The sequence below is a fragment of the Synchiropus splendidus genome, chromosome 10 (assembly GCF_027744825.2).
Source record: "Synchiropus splendidus isolate RoL2022-P1 chromosome 10, RoL_Sspl_1.0, whole genome shotgun sequence".
Taxonomy (NCBI): Eukaryota; Metazoa; Chordata; class Actinopteri; order Syngnathiformes; family Callionymidae; genus Synchiropus; species Synchiropus splendidus.
In genome coordinates this window covers 23,208,263-23,228,255 of record NC_071343.1, presented here as the reverse complement: position 1 = coordinate 23,228,255, position 19,993 = coordinate 23,208,263, and the positions used below count along the sequence as shown (strand labels likewise).

The window sequence follows — 19,993 nt, the reverse complement described above, 5'->3', positions numbered from 1 at the left end:
GCATTTTGCAATATATATAGCATTTCTGCTGATACAGTATTTGGAATGGTTTTGTCTTTACATGCGGTGAAACGGGGACCTTTCTCTCTCGAGGGAGGGAGAACTGTAAGAAGTTATTTTGGATATTTGTCTCTGTCACTACAGATGGTTTTATTTTGAAGGTGTAACGGAAATGTGGGGCTGTTGATGGGGTTGTCAATAAAGCGAGCGGCAGCGTTCTATGCCAGTGTTCAACGAAATTATCTCGTTCTTGAGTCCTTCTAAATTCTGCTTGTTCAGAACAGCTCGACTACAAAAATATGACAGATAAAAGCAGATCCAAATTGTACAGTCGTAAACTAAGAACATATTAACAATCTCCATTAAATAGGTATTTGGATTTTAGCAACCTCGTCCCTCCTCAATCAGCACATAATCGATCCCCGAAACTCAGGCGTACGCCCCAGTTTAGCTTCTCTTCTATTGGCAGCATGCACATGACACAACGATGTGCAATGCCAACGTTGATTTTTTGTTTCGTTCTGCTCTCTTCCCTCTTTTATCAACCATAATAACATATACTCCCCCTGGAACTGCAACCTTATCGTGGTGGGGGAGTTTGTGTACCTTGAATGATCCTAGGAGCTATGTTGTCGGGGGCGTTATGCCCCTGGTAGGGTCTCCCATGGCAAACAGGTCCTAGGTGACGGGTCAGACTAACAGCCGTCCAGAAGCCCTGATGACAAGTTTACCAACAAGGACTGTGATGTCACCCGGCATGGCGCAGCCGGGGCCCCACCCTGGAGCCAGGCCAGGGGTTGGGGCTCGAATGCGAGCGCCTGGTGGTCGGGCCTCTGCCCATGGGGCCCGGCCGGGCCTAGCCCGAAAAGACGACGTGGGCTGTCCCTCTTGCAGACCCACCACCCACAGAGGGAGTCATAGGGGTCGGGTGCAAAGGTGGCAGTCAAGGGTGGGGGACCCAACGACCTGGTCCGTGTGGACATTCTCTGGCTTTCAGAACATGGAATGTCACTTCGCCGGGGGGGAAAGAGTCTAAGTTTGTGCGGTAGGTTGAGAAGTACCGGGCTAGATATCGTCGGGCTCTCCTCCTCCTTGAGAGAGGCTGGACTCCCTATATTTCTGGAGTGGGGAGAGGCGGCGGGCTGGCGTAGGCGGGAGAGTGCTTGCCCCAAGTGGAGGAGTTTAAGTATCTCGGGGTCTTGTCTCGAGTGAGGGAAAAGGGAGCGTGAGATTGATAGATGGGTTGGTGCAGCGGCAGCAGTGATGCGATCGCTGTATCGGACCCTCGTGGTAAAGAAGGAGCTGAGTCACAAGACGAAGCTCTCAATTTACCGATCGATCTACGTTCTCACCCTCACCTATGGTCACGAGCTTTGGGTAATGACCGAAAGGATGAGATTGTGGATGCAAGCGGCTGAGATGAGTTTCCTCCGCAGGGTGGCTGGTCGCACCCTTAGAGATAGGGTGAGGAGTTCGGTCATCCAGTAGGAGCTCGGGGTGGAGCCACTGCTCCTTCACATCGAGAGGAACCAGCTGAGGTGGCTCGGGCATCTGATCCGGATGCTCCCTGGACGCCTCCCTGGGGATGTGTTCCGGGCATGTTCTACCGGGAGGAGACTCCGGGGAAGACCCAGGACTCGCTGGAGAGACTGGCCTGGGAATGCCTAGGGATCCCCCGGGAACAGCTGGAGGAGGTTTGTGCGGACCGGGAAGTTTGGGCTTCCTTGCTCCGAATGCTGCCTCTGCGACCTGATCCCGGATAAGCGGCAGAAGAAGGTAATAACATATAATAACACACCTATGGACTGTGTCCTCGTCACTGTAATAGCTCAGACATTTTTCTTTGAAGAATCTCCATTGATAAAGGGTCACCAAAGAGGAAGAGTTTAAAACCTCTGGACTCTGGACAGTGTGGAGCAGGCAAACAAACTAAATTGGTTCTTTAACAGATTTGATACTTCGCCACAGCCTGCTAACATCTCCATCAACATCTCTGCTGCAGCACTCCCCCGCCCATCACCCCCATTTCTATGGTGAACGTCATAGCTGAGGGGGCCAGAAGAAAACTGGGAAAGCTTCATGCTGGCAATGCTGCAGGACCTGATGGTGTCAGCCCAAGGGTGCTAAAAGCCTGTGCCACCCAGCTCTGTGGAGTCCTCCAGTATGTCTTCAGCTTGTGTCTGAGCTTGCAGGGGGTTCCTGTGTTGTGGAAGATGTCCTGCCTTGTTCCTGTACCGAGCAGCCCGCATCTTCTGTTTTCTGTCCTTTCCTGTCAGAGTTTGTGCTTTGTGTGATAGTTTTTGTACTCACGTCTTGCTTTCTCGTGTTGGCTTTGTCTTCCTCGCGTGTGTGTTTGAGTGTTCCAACACAGAGCGTTTTTCGTTGTTTGGGCCTTGTGAGTTTATCTAAGTGCGTTTTTCATTGTCCCCGTTAATTAGGCTTGATTGTAATTCACCTCTTTTCTGTTTCAGGTTTTCCCCTGACCTTAAGTGCTCTGCGTTTTGGTGGCAACGTCTTTAGTTCCTCGTTTCCTGTCTGTGGCCTGTTATTTTCTTTTTTTTTTGTGTATTAAATTTGAGTCTTCTGTGAGCCATCTACAAATAATAACTCTAATCTACCAATTGGGTCTGTTCACCTAAGCCACCATGACACTAGGGTCAGAAGTTAGCATATGTGAGCATATGTGAGCATATCAGAGGGACAGCACATGTCAGGTGTTTAGGAGACAAAGTCAGAGAGGCTAGATGGAGATAGTTTGGACATGTACAGAGGAGAGATGGCGAGTACATTGGTAGGAAGATGTTGAGGTTGGAACTGCCAGGCAGAAGGTGGAGAGGAAAGCCAAAGAGGAGATTTATGGATGTGGTGAAGGAGGACATGAGGTGTGTAGGTTTGAGAGAAGAGGAAGCAGAGGACAGGGTGAGATGGACGAAGATGATCCGCTGTGGCGACCCCTAAAGAGAGAAGCTGAAAGAAAAAGAAGCATTGTATGAGCAAGCATACCTGTGTCAAGTGAACAGGGGAGATCTCCCATCATAATACTTTTATACTGATCGTGGAAAAACTTCTATTGTAACTGAAGCTACTGTTATAGTTTGTCAATACTTACCCAGCTCAAGATATGTTGGTGACAGGTGGCAGATTTTTCAGCAGGTACAGTGCCGGGCCTAAACTCAGTATTATCACCACATTGAGGAAGTAAGCTTTTGCCTTAAGTTGGCACTATTAAGTTGGGCTATTTTAACAATAGATCAAACGTCACCTTCAATCCATATATCTTGATGCACTGATTTCATTGGTTCGGCCACTGTCACTTTACACTGCACTGCTTCTGCGCAGAGTGTTTATTCATTCACTAGGTTAGAAGAGCGTGAGAATTAGGATGTGTGGCATCATTGCGCAAGGCCAGCCCCATTGGCGTGACTTGAAAGTGCTTGCACATGGGTGCTCAACTTTCTATGTGGGTGCTCAAGCGCCCTCTCAAGGCACCCATGGAATTGCCACATATGTTGACAACATAACGTCAATAAGTAGGTGCATTCAACCACTGCCTGGATGATTGTTGGAGGTGTGTTGGAGGTGACGTGTCTAACTCGGTGATAAATCGGTTTCTGATCTGTGGATAGAGTGCTTATCAGGGAAAACACAGAGGTTTGGAACTTTAATGGTCATCTAAGTCAGATTTACAAAGACAGTGCTGTTACAATAAGAGGACATGCATTTCATGCGATTGTGTAAAGGTTTTCATGTCACAGCAACAAAATATTAAGTTATGTCTTGTTTTGTAGCTTCTTTACATATCAAGCTTTATTTTATTTATTTGTTCAATGCAACACACATATCCGACACTTTATTCTGTTTTAAAGAACAATGGGAAACACAAAAGTAAGAAGAGAAGGATGTTGAATTAAAACTCCTTTTTTTTCAAGTTAGTCGAGCTTATTCTTGCATTGCTACCTTATGACCAGAGCAGGGGGAGGGCTAAGAACAATTCCCAACCAAAAAAGCACTTTATTTAGAAAGAAAAGATATCTCTTAGAGGAAAAAAAAATTAAATGAATGCCACAGCTAGCATACTAAAAACATTGGTTGTCAGGCAGGGGTGTCCATATTTTCTTCTGCTCTGGGGTAGCCATCCACTTCCATGGTCATTAGAAAATCTGGGGGGGAAAAAGTGCTTCATTAAAATGCACAATTCTGTTACGATAAAGTCACACACTAATTTGTTCCGACTGACCCTATTACACTTCAGTTGAATTGAATAGTCAAAGAATCATTCAAATGGTCGTTACCTTAGCATAATCTGAATTAGTCATCATTACTACCAAACTTGTTTATTTTCGCATTTCATTCCTCATTCCCTCATTTATACCTGGATAGCAGTGACCTGGTACTGAAACCATCTGTCCGAGCATGATGAACTCCTCAGTATGCCCTGTAGCGCTGCTATTAAAAAGTGAAGTAACATCCTGTAAATGCAACATAGGTCCTAGTTTCTTCAGTTAGCTGCTTGAAGGGTGCAAGAACTGAGATCCATGGAGAGCTCACAGTCAACCAAGATTTGCTTTTGATTCTATTTGTGTTGCTTTGCCCTTCATTGATAAGTGAACTGTCATATTGTTTTGTTGTGTAGTGATATAATGCACAGAATATTTATCTGATTACTCAATCCAAAAAATATTCAGTACAATACTCAATTATACAATTGATTACAAAATACCTTCAACTTCTGAAGTAACCATCTACCCAAAGAAAGCCATCCCCACTGTCAAATGTTGATAGAAACTTAATGCTTGGGTGAGGGAGTTTCCTGTCAATAAACCTTCTTCTTTTGCTTTTGGCTTCTCTATTCATGGGTTGCCACAGCGGATCATATTCCTCCATCTCACCCTGTCCGCTGCTTTCTCTTCTCTGAAACCTACAAACCTCATGTCCTCCTACACCACGTTCATAAATCTCCTCTGTGGCCTTCCTCGCCACCTTCTGCCTGGTTGTTCCAACCTCAAGAGCTTCTACCAATGTACTGGCTCTCTCTCCTCTGTACATGTCCAAACCATCTCCATCTAGCCTCTCTGACTTTGTCCCCTAAACACCTGACATGTGCTGTCCCTCTGATATCCTGCTTCCTGAGCCTGTCCATCCTGCTCACTCCCAGAGAGAAGCATCTTTATCTCTGCTACCTCCAGCTCTGACTCCTGTCTTTTCCTCAGTGCCACTGTTTCCAGACCACCATTTTGTACACTTTCCCTTTCATGCTTGCCAACACCCTTTTGTCACACACCACACATGACAATTCTCTCCAATTATTCCATCCTGTCTGCACCCGCTTCTTCGTTTCTTTCTCAAACTATCCATTGCCCTGGACAGTTGAGCCTAAGTAATCCAGGGGCCTACTTTATCTCTGCATCCTGTAACTTCACCTGTCCACTTGGGTCCCTCTCATTCACACACATGTATTCCGTCTTACTGTGGCTAACCTTCATTCCTCTCCTTTCTAAGGCATACCCCCACCTCTCTAGCTTATCTTCCACTTGCTCTCTGCTCTCATTACATATCACAATGTCATCTGCAAACATTTTCATCCAAGGGCCTTCCTTCACCTTGAACCCCTCTGTTACACCAGCAGCACACTTCACCACTGTCTTACACCTGTCATGCATTTCTTGCACCACTCTAACGTACTTCTCTGCCATTCCAGATATCCTCATACAATACCACAACTCCTCTCTTGGCACTCTGTCGTACACTTTCTCCAGGTCCACAAAGACACAATGGAGCTCCTTCTGACCTTCTATGTAATTCTCCATGAACATCTTCAAAGCATACAGTGCATCTGTGGTGCTCCTTCCTGTTGCTCACACATGCTAACTTCTGACCTTAGTCTACTTTCCACTACTCTTTCCCATAACTTTGTCGTATGGCTCATCGACTTTGTCCCTCTATAATTGCCACAACACTGCACACCTCCCTTGTTCTTGAAAATGGTCAGCAGCACACTTCTCCTCCATTCCTCAGGAATCCTCTCACTCTGAAAGACCTTGTTAAATGTTCCAGTCGAAAAGTCTACTGCCACCTCTCCTAAACACTTCCACACCTCCACAGCTATATCATCAGGACCCACTGCCTTTCCACTCTTCATCAATACTGATTACGATGGCGGCGCGCACGGGTGCAGCGGCTCGTAGCTCTCCAACTTGGTGCTTATTTTTATTGTTTTTAGCACTTTCCTTGAGTGTACTTTTTGACATATGCGACGCCTTTACCACTTACAGTCGCCAGAGCCTAATCGACCTGGGTTTCCGACACAATCTCTGTGTTACTGGCGAATACCAAAGGACACAAAACATACCTACGGACATAGCGAGACCACCGGGGTCTCCGTGGATGGTCAGCCCGCCCAGCAGGCGCAAAAGGCGGCGGAGAGAGAGGAAGCAAAAGAGGGGATGCCGGTCGGGCTCCGATGCGAGGCTACGTAAACAACCACATCGACCAGCACTGCCGAGCCTCTTCCTCTCTAACGCCAGATCCATCACCCACAAAATGGACGAATTGGAGCTACAGATGGCAACTACGAGTTTCGTACGGAACTGCAGTATTATATTCATCACGGAGACGTGGCTAAACCCACTGATCCCGGACGCTGCAGTCGAGCTCGCAGGACGCACGCTACACCGGCACGATAGGAACAGAGACTCCGGTAAGAGCAGAGGAGGGGGGCTCTGTGTTTACGTGAACATCGAGTGGTGCTGTAACAGCAGGATCATTGACACACACTGTTCTCCTGATTTAGAGGTTCTGGCAGTCTCGTGCAGACCCTTCTATCTCCCGAGGGAGTTCACAGTCGTTATTGCGATCGCTGTTTACATCCCACCGCATGCTAACGTTAGCACAGCTCTTAGCCTTCTGCTTAATACCATAAACAAACAGCAGCTCGCCCATCCCGACGGGGTTGTTATTGTTGCCGGTGACTTCAACCAGGCGTGCCTAAAGTCTGTACTCCCGAAGTTCACCCAGTTTGTGAAATTTGCTACAAGAGGGGAAAATATTTTGGATCATGTCTACTCCAACATCAGGCATGCTTACAAAGCAGCACCCCTCCCCCACCTGGCCGGATCTGATCACCTTTGCATGTCCATCACCCCCACTTACACCCCCCTGCTGAGGCAAACAAAGCCTCAGTCAAAGACAATAAGAACCTGGCCTGAAGGAGCACTCTCTCAGCTGCAAGACTGCTTCTCCACAACTCTTTGGGACATATTCTCCAGCCATGACCTCCAGGAGTACACAGACACCGTACTCTCCTACATCAGGAACTGTGTTGACACTGTCACCGTCAACAAGAGGGTCAGGTTGTTTCCTAACCAGAAACCCTGGATGAACAGCGAAGTGCATTCCCTCCTGAAACACCGCAACACTGCCTTCAAGTCAGGAGATGGGGCAGCATATAGAGCAGCCAGGGCAGACCTGAAGAGAGGCATCAGGGAAGCCAAGGCAGCCTACAAGAGGAGGATTGAAGATCACTTCACTGACAACAACCCGAGAAGGATGTGGCAGGGACTGAATCACATAACCAACTTCAGAAGCAGCAACCATGAAACAGCTCGGACGGACATCTCGCTGGCAGAAGAGCTCAACCACTTTTTTGCCCGCTTTGAGACGGCCAGGCCCTCAGCTGACACACCACTCCCACCCACCCCCGGCACGGACACACTGACGCTTCAGGAGCATGAAGTGAGACGTGTGCTAAGGTCAGTGAACCCCAGGAAGGCGGCCGGCCCCGACGGAGTACCAGGCAAGGTACTCAGAGCATGTGCTGACCAGTTGAGTGGAGTTTTCACTGAAATCTTCAACCTGTCCCTATCAATGTCCACTGTCCCACCCTGCCTCAAAACCTCCACCATCATCCCCATCCCTAAAAAGTCAGCAGTGGACAGCCCAAACGACTACAGGCCTGTTGCACTTACGCCTGTAGTCATGAAGTGCTTTGAGAGACTGGTCTGTCAGCACATCAGGACTTGTCTGCCCCTCACTTTGGACCCCCACCAGTTTGCCTACAGACCAAACCGATCCACCGAGGACGCCATCACCATAGCACTCCATACCGCACTGAGTCACCTGGAGCACCAGGGAAGCTACGTGAGGATGCTCTTCTTGGACTTCAGCTCAGCATTTAATCACATCATCCCGGAGATCCTGGTCCAGAAACTGTCCCACCTGGGCCTCTCCTTCCCCATCTGCCTGTGGGTCAAAGACTTTCTGACTGACCGCCCACAGTCGGTCAGACTTGGCCCCCACCTGTCCAGCACCACCACACTTAGCACTGGCTCCCCACAAGGATGTGTCCTGAGTCCCCTCCTGTTCACGCTCTACACATCCGACTGCTGCCCGACCCATCTCTCAAACACCATCATTAAGTTTGCGGATGACACCACCGTGGTTGGACTCATCTCAAGGGGCGATGAGTCTCATTACAGAGATGAGGTCAACAGACTGACTACATGGTGTTCAGTAAACAACCTTCAGCTGAACACCACAAAAACAAAAGAACTCATCCTGGACTTCAGAAAGGGCAGAGCGGACCCAGCCCCTCTCCACATCCACGGTGACTGTGTGGAGAGGGTCCACCACATGAGGTTCCTGGGCGTGCAGGTCTCGGATGATCTCTCCTGGTCTGCAAACACCACAGCGGTGGTGAAGAAGGCTCAGCAACGCCTCCACTTCCTGAGGGTGCTCAGGAGAAACAACCTGGAGGAGAGGCTGCTGGTCACCTTCTACAGAGCCGCCATAGAGAGCATCCTAACGTACTGCATCACAGCGTGGTACGCAGGGTGCTCAGCTGCAGACAGGAAAGCTCTACAGAGAGTCATCAACACAGCCCAGAAGATCACTGGCTGCTCTCTGCCCAGCCTGGAGGATATCGCCAACTCCCGCTACCTTAGCAGAGCCGGCAACATCATCAAGGACTCGTCCCACCCCAGTAACTCTCTGTTCGACCTGCTACCGTCAGGCAGACGGTACAGGTCACACAAAACCAGGACAAATAGACTCAGAGATAGCTTCTTCCCGAAAGCTATCTCAGTTTTGAACAAAAACAACAACACCAGATAAACAGCCTACAACTTTCATTGTTACTGACCACATCGTTCATAGTGCAATAAAGAGAGAAAAAAAAAAAAAACAACTATGTGCAATAACAAACCACTGAAGTTTACATCTGGATAAGTGCCACTTTCTATCATTACGCTCTTTTACTGCTGCTACTTGTGTATATACTTTTTATTTAATTTTTAGTGCATGCTTGATTGTTTTTTTTTTATATATTCTTTTGTACATTGTTTGCACCAAGGGAGTAGCGCTCAAATTTCGTTGTACACTGTACAAGGACAATAAAGGCTATTCTATTCTATTCTATTCTTCTATCCTCTTCAATGCCCTTCTCACTTTAGCCTTACTAATCTTTGCCACGTCCTGATCTACGATGGTCACTCCCTCTGTTCTGTTCTCTCTCATTTTCCTCATTCATGAGCTCTTCAAAGTACTCTTACCATCTCAGCAACACGCTTCTGTTATCAGTCAAAATATTTCCCTCTCTATCTTTGATGACCCTAACCGGCTGCATGTCCTTCCCATCTCTATCTCTCTGCCTTGCAATCCTCTCTTACCCTCCTTACTGTCCAACCTCACATACAAGTCCTCGTAGGCCCTCTGTTTCGCCATTGACACCACTGTCTTTGTCTTTTCCTGGGCCTCCCTGTACTCGTGTCTACTTTCTTCTGTTCTCTCAACGTACCGCTTTTTCTTAGCTAACCTGTTCCTTTGTACACACTCCTGCATTTCTTGGTTCCACCACCAAGTCTCCTTATCCACTTTCCTTCCAAATGACACACCAAGAACTCTTGTATCGGTCTCCCTGATCACCTCAGCCGTAGTTGGCCCGTCATCTGGAAGTCCTTTATGGCCATCCTATGTTGTCTGGCCACACTCTCACTCATTACTACTTCGCAATCACTAATCTCCTTCAAGTGACATCATCTACACAAGATATAATCCACCTTTGTGCTCCTACCTCTACTTTTGTAAGTCACCCTATGCTCCTCTCTCTACTGGAAGAAAGTATTGACCACAGCCATTTACATCCTTTTTGCAAAGCCGACAACCATCTGACCTTCAGTGTTCCTACCCTAGATAACAAACTTTGTCATATCCAATGAAGTCTGTCCCAATGACCACTCTCTCACCTCTGGTAATACTCTCCTGCAGTTCATCTAATTCACTCCAGAAGGTCTCCTTCTCCTTAAGGTCACACCCCATCTGTGGTGTATAAGCACTAACTACATTGAAGAGAGCCCTTCTATTTCTAACTCTGTCTGCTACCCTTTTCACTTCTAGAAAATTCCTGACAAACTCCTCCATCAAGATGACTCCCACTCCATTTCTCTTGCCATGTACACCATGATAAACAGTTTAAACCGTGCTTCTAAACTTCTAGCCATGCTACCTTTCCACTTGGTCTCCTGAACACATGGAATATCCACCTTCCTCCTCTGCACCATGTCAGCCAACTCTCTAGCTTTCCCTGTCATAGTTCCCACTTTCATAGTCCCTACTCTCAATCCTATTCTCTTGCCTTTCCTCTTCTCCCTCTGTCTATTGGCCCTCCTCCCCCATCTCCTTCTCTGTCTTTGACCTACAGTAGTCCAATTTCCATCGGCACCTTGCTGGTTAACAGCACTGATGGCGGTCGTTGTTAACCTGGGGCTTGACCTCTCTGGTATGAGAATCATTTGCCCGATCCACATCTTTCAGTTTGAGGGTGTTTCCAGTCAATTGACTAATTAACCTAATCACAGCACCATGAATAATAGAAAAAAACATCAAGATTCTTAGCAACAGCATCAAAGAGTTTGCAGAGACACATTTCAGCATGACAATGACACAATAATGGAGAAAAAATGGCTGGTGGACAAAAGCATTTGTATTGGCCAAGTCAGAATTCTGACTTGAATGATGAATGAGGATCTGTAACGGGTGATGGCAAGGAGACCCTCCAACCTGAATGAGTTCATTGCTCAAGTTCAAGAAGGCTGCACCAAAAAATGTCGGTTTTTGGCCAAAAGCCACTGAGTCAACATGCGTGAAACCAGATGTTGTGACGACACAAGCTATACCGCATCCAGTCCGTGATCGCCTGGACACAACCAACATGTCTCTGCTGTAGTATTTCTGGTAATTTATAGTATATCCGACGACTAGCTGTATGTGAGTTGTATAATGCTGGAATTAGAGACGCAGTGCATCTGGAAAGCGTCCTGGATGTATGTGGTATTGATGCAAGTTCTATGTGACAGTCATTTCACAGTGGGTCTTGTCCACTTTGGGTCGCTTCTTTCAAGAGACCTGCTTGTCTGATGCATCTGCTAACATGATTCATGGGACATGGGACGACATAGCTCAGATGGGACGACATAGTTGGTAGAGTGGTTGGCCTGTGACTGAGCGGTGGCCAGTTCGATCCCTGTTCCTGACGTGTTTGTGTCATTGTGTCCCTGGGCAAGACACTTAACCCTACTGCCATCAGTGTGTGAGTGGGTGAATGGGTGACTTAGTGTAAAGCTGGATAAGCATGGAAAGCATGAGAGCCATTTGCCATTCAATAATTGCCGTGGACCAATGAAATTGAAAACAATGATCACCTTCTGTGTAGTCAATGTCTGGCTTGGTGGAGACAACAGCCCATGCCAGACCGACCAACAGTGCCACCACCAAGTTCACAACAATCCACGGCTGCAAGATCTGCTGCTCTGAACCTTGGGGCCTTAAAAGGGGAAGCAAAGTCAGCAAATGAAATGATTGAGAACTACACTAATGATATCCTGAGCTTAGTTATCTACCAAATCCCCTAAATTTAGAATTCTCGTTCATATATCTTTTATTTTGGAGACCAGCATTAAAACACATGTAGATGTAGCAATAAAAGTTTAATAACGTAAGTAGAACAAAATAAAGTAATATAAAATATTACCACAGCGTTTCATTGGCGGTAGGGTATAGGTTCATGCGATCACTGGTCATCTGCTGACTCAGGGACAGGATCAGAGCAATGAAATACACTGGAAAAACAGAGGACATTAATATTTATGATAGCATCTCATTGTCAGTTATCGCAGAACAGGCCTCTCCAACCATCATTATCACTTTTCAGACAACCATCATCACATTAATATCATCTCACCACTTTTATCATACTCATAAAGATCATCATAATCACTACCATCATCATCAATAAAGCTCAGCCAGATGAACATTATTTTCACTATTGCAACTTTATCTTCATCAAGCTCCGGTGGCAATGCACATTGCCACAATCACCGCCACTGACATCATGCCTAGTGATCTACAATATCTGTAGCATGACTATCATTCAGTAAACACAAGACTACCATTCATGCCGCCCTTACTGCTTTCATATCAGACTTACAGAACGAAGCCAGAGCCGCAGGATCTAGTGTAATGAAGCCTCTTAAGGCCATGGAGGCCTTGGCAAGGTTCATCCTGCGAAAGAGCAAGCATGAAAAATGAACGCAGTAGTGAGCTACCAACCAGTAGAAACAGCACTGACCTGTCAAAGGCAGACACGGTACTAGTGGCCAGCAGCAGGTAGAGCAGAGACTGGGCAGGGTACGCTAGTGGATGGTATTGCTTCAAAAGGTTGGTCATTGTTTTCATCTGCTCTCCAGCCAACACATACACCACAATGATGTTCCATATTGCGAAACCAGCCAGGAAGCCATGAGAGAACAGACCCACCGCCCTGTAGACCCACAGAAGCACAAATAGTCCTTTATTACATTTAATGGTCATTCAAATGTTTCATCATAAAAAAGAAAGAAAATGTGTGATTTATAAAAAAAAATAGCAATATGTTGTGAAGACTGAGATGCTGATGCTTGTTCAGCAGTAGAAATTACAACAATGCTAGTACCTTGTCCAGGAAAACTGATCTTATGGTGAGTTACATGGTCCTCTGAGGTAAGCAGAGGTCATGTCACAGGTCAGTGGAAAATTCAAAGAAACTTAGTTTTGTTTTGTACCCACTCAGGTCCTCATTTCAGGGCTTTCATGTGAACATCGCCCCTCAAACATACCGGAAGCTACTATGGACCTTCATTGCAATATCTCTGGTTGTCCATGTTTGCCGAGGTTCACTGTAGTCATCATTAATTTCTTGACTTGTTAAATGCTCCACACGCTCTGTTTGGAAACGTCCTGTAAAATACACACACAAACGATCAGACATGTGATGATTACTGCCTGCGGTTCTATGTGAACAATTGTACTAACTATTTCTCTCTACGAAAACTTTGCCAATCGGCCGGCCGTTTCCATGAGGGTTGGAGAACAGGGAATGCTGGGGAACAGGTGACTGCGAGTCTGTGACAATGTCTTGGTATTCTTTTTCCAACTCATTCTTGTGACATTGGGTAGATTTAGCCTTCCTATGAAAAAACAGGGCAAGAAAAAAATGGAAATGTCTCTCTTGGTCATCATTATAATTGCTAACTGCTAATAGACTAGAACAAAGACTCACCACAAGTTTTTGCTTAGGTCATAAACCAATAGCGTTAGTGGGCTTTGCATGTACGAAATAGAAATACTAGTCACTTGGATGTAACATCTGTGAGTACATGCGAAGCCCTCTAACTCTAACCACTGCTGAGTTTAAAAAAGGGAAAAAGCACAGTAGCAGAGGATTTGTATAGGGGGCTGCGCCTTCACCCAGTAGGGCGGAGAGTATATAAAAGATCTTTCAGGGCAAAGGTGATGCCTTGCTGTTTAAAGGAAAACACAATCGTAACGTCTGTTAGAGGGCTTTGCGTGTGCTTATAGATGTTACATCCCAATTACCAGCATTTCTATTTGTCTTCTAAAACAAAGTTGATGAGCTTTCAGTGCTTAAGCGCTTTTGTGATTGAAACTGTAACTCCTATCAGTGGAGAACTACAATCGACCTCGAGGCTGGTTGCTTCCCTCAGGTCATCGTGCCTTATTATATACCTTTTTCGTTTGGTCCGTCTTGTTACGGCAACAGTCATTTCTTCCTCATTCAGCACTGGTTCAGTCATGTTTCCATTCAGGGGACCTGTTGTCTCAACATCCTGATCTGAAAAGGCACTGTGCAATCATACTTATTCCAAAACACTGATAATGACATAATGCTTTCCCCAGCCTCTCACCCTTAACTTAACCATCCAAAACAAATAGCTAACCTTAACCAGGAACTTAAGCAACTTAAATCCAATTGTAATGACCCTGTTATCTTTAAGTTGGACCACACTAGTATAGATATACTTAAACACACACACACACACACACACACACACACACACACACACACACACACACACACACACACACACACACACACACACACACACACACACACACACACAGTGTTTTTCATATAAAACACCATATACAATGTTCAAGCAAATTTCATATTGAAACTTCCAGAATTTACCTCCCTCCATTGAACTACCCTCATAGTCAGTTAACCAGAAAAGTTTCACGTGACACTGGCATGTGCTGACTTGATGATGATGCAGTAGGAGCATACTGACCCATAGAATGGATGATCACAGCATGATCATCTGTGGAGAAGGAAGTCATGTGAAACATCCCCTCTTCATGATTTGCTGATTATAGGGAACAGCTTCTCAGGTATTCTGACATTGTATTACTTTCTTTCAGTGATGAAAAACAAATAAACCCAAAATGTCTGAAGAAAGGATGTTCATAGTCAGGTATGTGCACATTTTGAGGGGCTGATGGTCAAGACAGAAAAAAATGTGTGAATGTTGTTACTGCTGGGTCAGTTTGCCTCTGAAACAATGGGAATTTAAAACTTAAGAAACCCCTCACATGTGAGTTTTGGATGGTGATAAACGAATATTCCTGTTTTTTTAATTGAATGCATATTATGATGAGCCAGTAAAAAAACAAGACCATTTAATTATCTTTTTTAAGAACAAATCAACAATTCAAAATGTCAAGTGATTCCAGTCAACGGATTAGAGATTGGATAAAATAAAATAAACGTTCATTCATTCATTCATTCATTCAGCAGATTGGTATGTACCAGTGCTGAGCATCCTCTTCTTTTTCTTCTTCTTGTGTGATGCTTTATCATGTGGCTCAAGATTTACTTGGTCGGTGGTGTCGTAATGCTGTCCATTGGTGACATCGTCAAACTCTGTCTCTTGAGGAACTGACATAGACATACAACATTACTTGCGTAATACCAAATAATGAAGTTATTCTGACTGTCTCAGACAAAATAACAGAAACATGGAGCTGCTTGTGGGAAAAAATGTACTGAGTTGTGTCATGGTGTTGCATCTTGACGGTGAAGTGTATTAAATAGATTGTTGCTCGTTGTTAGAACCTTAGGACTAAGATAATTTTCCATCATGGACTGTGCAGATTCATGTTACAAAAAAAAAAAAAAAACTCAACAGCTCCATTTATTCCCCCTATGCCATAGATATTAAGCTTCAAACAACAGTCTGTAGGTCATCACTTCACCATGACCCGTTGCTTACCTTCTTCGAGCTCTTCATTGTTGTTCTCATTTTTCTGCCTCTTCTTTTTACTCTTAACTGTTGGCATTGTGGCGACTGTTAAAATCAACATAAAATAGTGTTAGCAGAAAAGACAGCCAACATTTTGAGTTGGTGCTAGTTGTGGTGCTTATATGGGTGGTGAGGTGTCTTAGCACTCACAGCGACTCTTGAAATGGTAACTGCAGATAAATGTTTTAGAAGATTGGATTATCCTGACAACAGATGCGACTGCACTCTTGGCATCCACTTTTATTTTGGTTACATTTTGTCTGTTCCCTTCCAGTGTTCTCTAATCTATTACTACCTTCAGATGTAGCTGGCTATTTTCTGAAACAGACATTTCATCCTCTTTCAAAAAGAAAGTCCTTGTACATGTATCTATTAACAGAAAAGCAGAGCATTCACAACAACCTGTTTATGTCTGATGACCTCGGCACACTGCTGCGCCACCTGGCCTGCCTGCTTGCCTCCTCCTTTAAGACATGAACGCCCACTCTTTCAACATTTGTACCTGGACTGCACCTCTTAACAGGTGAATCCACAACTGCAACATTGATCACAACCATCCGAAAAGCAGAAAACAAACTCCATTACTAGCCATATTGCTCATACAACCAGTTATATATGGCCTAACCCTGTTCCTTCACCCCTTTATACAAAATAGAACAAATGACAACACTTCCATGCTCTTGGCCATGCCCACTGTTTGAACCTTCCACTGATGTCACCAAGGTGATAAAACCTGTAGGTGGCCAACAACTTCATCCTTTTTGTCTATGGGCCTCATTGTCACTTTGCTTATCTGAAAGAACACCCAAATAATTGACATTGAATTAAACAAATAAACTTACATCAAAGAAACAATAGTTATTTGTGTTGACCAAGTTGGATGTGTCATGGAGGCCATGTCGTGGCATTCACCATCTGAACAATGTCACTGCCCATGACCTTTATCCAGTGCCACACATCAAGGACCTTTACGCACACCTTGAACAAAGGCACCTGCACGAGTACCAGCCAGTTTGGCAGCTACTGCTCTTTCTGAGCTTTTTCCGTGTTTTATTTAGTCTGTTTGTTTTTTTGTCTTGTTTTTGTGTGGATTTGCTGGACCCAACATGGACAGTGATACCCCAGCGCCCCGAGACACCCTTACTGCATGAACTCTGACTGGACTCACTGTTAATTGTTTTATTTTTGCACATTCGTGTTCATCATTTGTTTATCTTTTTATTTATTTATAAATACATTGAGTTAGTTTTAAGTTATGATGCTGATTTTTTATTTTTATACAGTGTTTTTCTTTGGTTTCTTTAACAAACCTTGAGTCTGCAACTTGTACTCAAGATGCACTCACAGTAAGTACCGGGCAAAGACTCGAGGCTTGACTCGGACATGTGATTTGTGACTTGTGCACAATGTTCAGTTTTGTATGCTTCCTATGATTTCCTGCCTGGCATTCGTAGCGCACACATGCGCACTTGGTGGCCAGAAGCTATCCACCAGATATTTACCAACTGTGGCACCTCCGCCGGCTGCTGCGGTACCTTTCATTTTGTGACTGCAACTATAGAGGCGAAAAAACGAGTGACCAACTGACCATGCTAAGTTTATCAGACATCTCAAAACACATCCAGAAAAGTCACGTAATGGAGTGCAGCATTATCATTAGCGACTGTGACTTGTCAGATAACTTGATTTAGTCGTGTCTGCATAAGTTCTGTGTTGTGCAGACCTTTCACTGGCACGGATTCAGCATTTTCAGTCACCGAATACGATACCAGAGAGATGATCAGTGATGTAATTGAAACCACGTCCTCACTGTGTAGTCACCACAAGCTACTCCAAGGGAAGGGTGAAGGATGAGCATCGGGTCAGTACACACTTCTGAAATCACAATACTATATAATGGTGCCCCTGCTGCTCACAATGATCATCTGCTACTCCTTACATTGACAGAGATTTTTACAGACTGGCTTTTATGTTATGTGTGTCTTAAAGTTGTGATACACATGTGTTGACAATGTTGATTATTATTGTAGTTATTAATTCAATATTTGTCCACAGCGTGTAAACCAGGAGAATTTGCTGCAATTGAACTCAGCAGCTCATTTGAGCTATTGCCTTTTAAGGCTTCTCTCTGCATGTAACTGTGATCAATGAGCCAAAGAGGCTAATTGAGCTTAGCAATGTTAAAGTACAATTATTATCCACACTTCTTGTTGACCGCAATGTGGAAAACGGCAACAAATAGAAAATGATGACCACTTATTTTCTGTACTGGGTTATATGCATTTTCAAATATGTGTAATGAAAGCACTCTCAAAATAAATAGAGACAATTTTACGTGGTAAAATTAGCATCGTTAATTTCATTCCATCAATCATCGGGCAGCTTGCAAAATATTATTCATTTGCTTATTTATTTTTGAATGGTTTACTGCAGAATTGGTTACTTATATTAAATGTTGGTAAATGCTCAGTGCATCCTTAGGTGGCATTGTGCTCTGGTGAGTACGTTTTTCTTCCTAACTGGAATAAACGCAGGCAGAGCAATGGTTCAGGACTGCTCATCTCAACACTGAAATGAATGATTTGCTACTGCCTGCGTATTCCTGTAAGATCCTAACTCACCTTGTAAGTCTTGAATTTTAAGTACCAAGTTGAAAAATAAGAAACATATCATTCTAAAAACAAAATGCATACTGTACCTGAGCAGAGAACAGCATAAGCAGTTGAGAGGCAATGGTTTCATAGCAGATTGCAGACTTGTCCTGTATTTTAGAGTGACAGATGGCATCATGTGCTGAGCCTTAGGAAGCTTAGAGGCTGCTTGTGTTGCAATGACCAGCTGGTACGGGTTTAAAAAGGTAATCGATAGTAAAACTCCATTGCCCTATTTTCTTGCCAGTAAAATTAGATATTATAAGACAAGGTCCATTTCATGAACATGATTTCTGCGTGCAGTGAATTTTTATATATTCTTTGTTGTTTGCTGAGCATGGAGATCTGTTAGAACCAAGGTTACAGAGGGTGTGATAATAGAACAATGTGGTGGAAAATAACACAAAAAAAACCACTTTGATGAGTTTAAGCAAAGCAAGCAATTTATTTGAAAACCATTGTACAATTGTAGAGCAGCCATCCAGATCCTGCATGTGCTTTTTAAACTGTATATTATAGCGGCGCTCAAACATAATCATCTTAGAACAGTCACAGTCATTGGGCTGGGTCGGGAACCAGCAACATTGGGACAGAATTATCATTATTTGTGTGGCCTGCTAAACTAGATAGTCAGGTAATAAAGGCCATCTATTGATCTATAAGCTCTAACCCACTTCAAGTGTAATAAGATTACAAAGTCGCCACTTAGTGACCTACAGGTGCAATGGCAGGTGAACAAATGACAATATTGAAACTTTTGATGGGCATATTCATTGTGATCATTTAGATTATATACTTTTAGCAGTGCAAAATAATCTACTCTTTTACAGAACACTCAGTAGTAGCAGGAACAAACACTAGTGCCAAACGGATGCTGATGATCATCTCAACAGCAACACAACTACACCAACTGGAAACATGAACTGCAGTGACAACTCCACAGCTGCGATAGGCAGCATGTCTTCCACAACATACTTCGTCGCTACTAGTATGTTCAATTGCTTCTGAGATAAAGGCTGTGAAACAGGTGCCCTGAAGTCAAGCTACTGCTGTTTGGCTGCAGTGGCTTCTCCTGTGACGTCAGACCAGCGAACCTTTGCAGCGTCTGCTTTGGAGCTCTTTTCCCACCAGCTTGGTCCATCGACGCGTGCACTTTCTGAAGATGTTACGCTACATTGGAATTGCTCGTTTTACATGTGCACAGTGTTGTCGAGCCTCCACATAGCTCGCCACTACAATATTTCTCTGGTCTTTTACAGCAAAAAAAGGAAAAATAATGAAAATATATCCACAATAAAAATCCCACACCTGGATCGTCATCGATTGCAGCCATGCATCACGTGGCTAATGTGGGATTCACGTCCACCACGGAAGCTTTTAGTGCATATTATGGACACTGCTTTTTAGACTACTACGAAGGCATCTGTGACATATTCTTACTACACTTCACTTGTGAATAATTATCGTTTCACTTGAATTCCTCTTGAGTGAAACTTTTTGTCCACTTCAGACCACCATAGATCAACCTACATTATTCTTTGCTATTTCTTTCCATTGCTGCGCTGCACTGAGTGTGGTCCTGGAACGCACCCCCCACGATAAACAAATTAAAGCTTTAGCCATTACCAAGACCTCAGAATATGCATGGGAATTGCCTGGGTTATACTTGAAAAGTTAAAAGTCAAATTTGGGGCAGTGGTGTTTGTTCAGGGA

At 44.5% G+C, this 19,993-nt stretch overlaps 1 protein-coding gene across 5 annotated transcripts; it reads right to left on the bottom strand.

The window, feature by feature from the left end:
- Window positions 1–3,068: 3,068 nt before the first annotated feature.
- On the bottom strand, window positions 3,069–18,471 carry LOC128766142 (transmembrane protein 237A-like). Of its 5 annotated transcripts, XM_053877555.1 has the most exons (12): window positions 18,328–18,471; window positions 15,600–15,674; window positions 15,137–15,265; window positions 14,619–14,648; window positions 14,056–14,161; window positions 13,342–13,496; window positions 13,146–13,266; window positions 12,620–12,811; window positions 12,479–12,552; window positions 12,023–12,110; window positions 11,694–11,815; window positions 3,094–4,160 (listed from the first exon to the last, which is right to left on the bottom strand). In XM_053877555.1, exons 2-12 carry the CDS (start codon window positions 15,664–15,666, stop codon window positions 4,093–4,095), a joined length of 1,152 nt encoding a protein of 383 aa, XP_053733530.1. In that variant the 5' UTR covers window positions 15,667–15,674; window positions 18,328–18,471; the 3' UTR covers window positions 3,094–4,092. The 5 variants fall into 5 exon arrangements, with proteins under 5 accessions (XP_053733531.1, XP_053733532.1, XP_053733527.1 ...); XM_053877552.1 differs by having other exon boundaries at window positions 3,070–11,815; XM_053877553.1 differs by lacking the exon at window positions 14,619–14,648 and having other exon boundaries at window positions 3,072–11,815.
- Window positions 18,472–19,993: the final 1,522 nt, after the last annotated feature.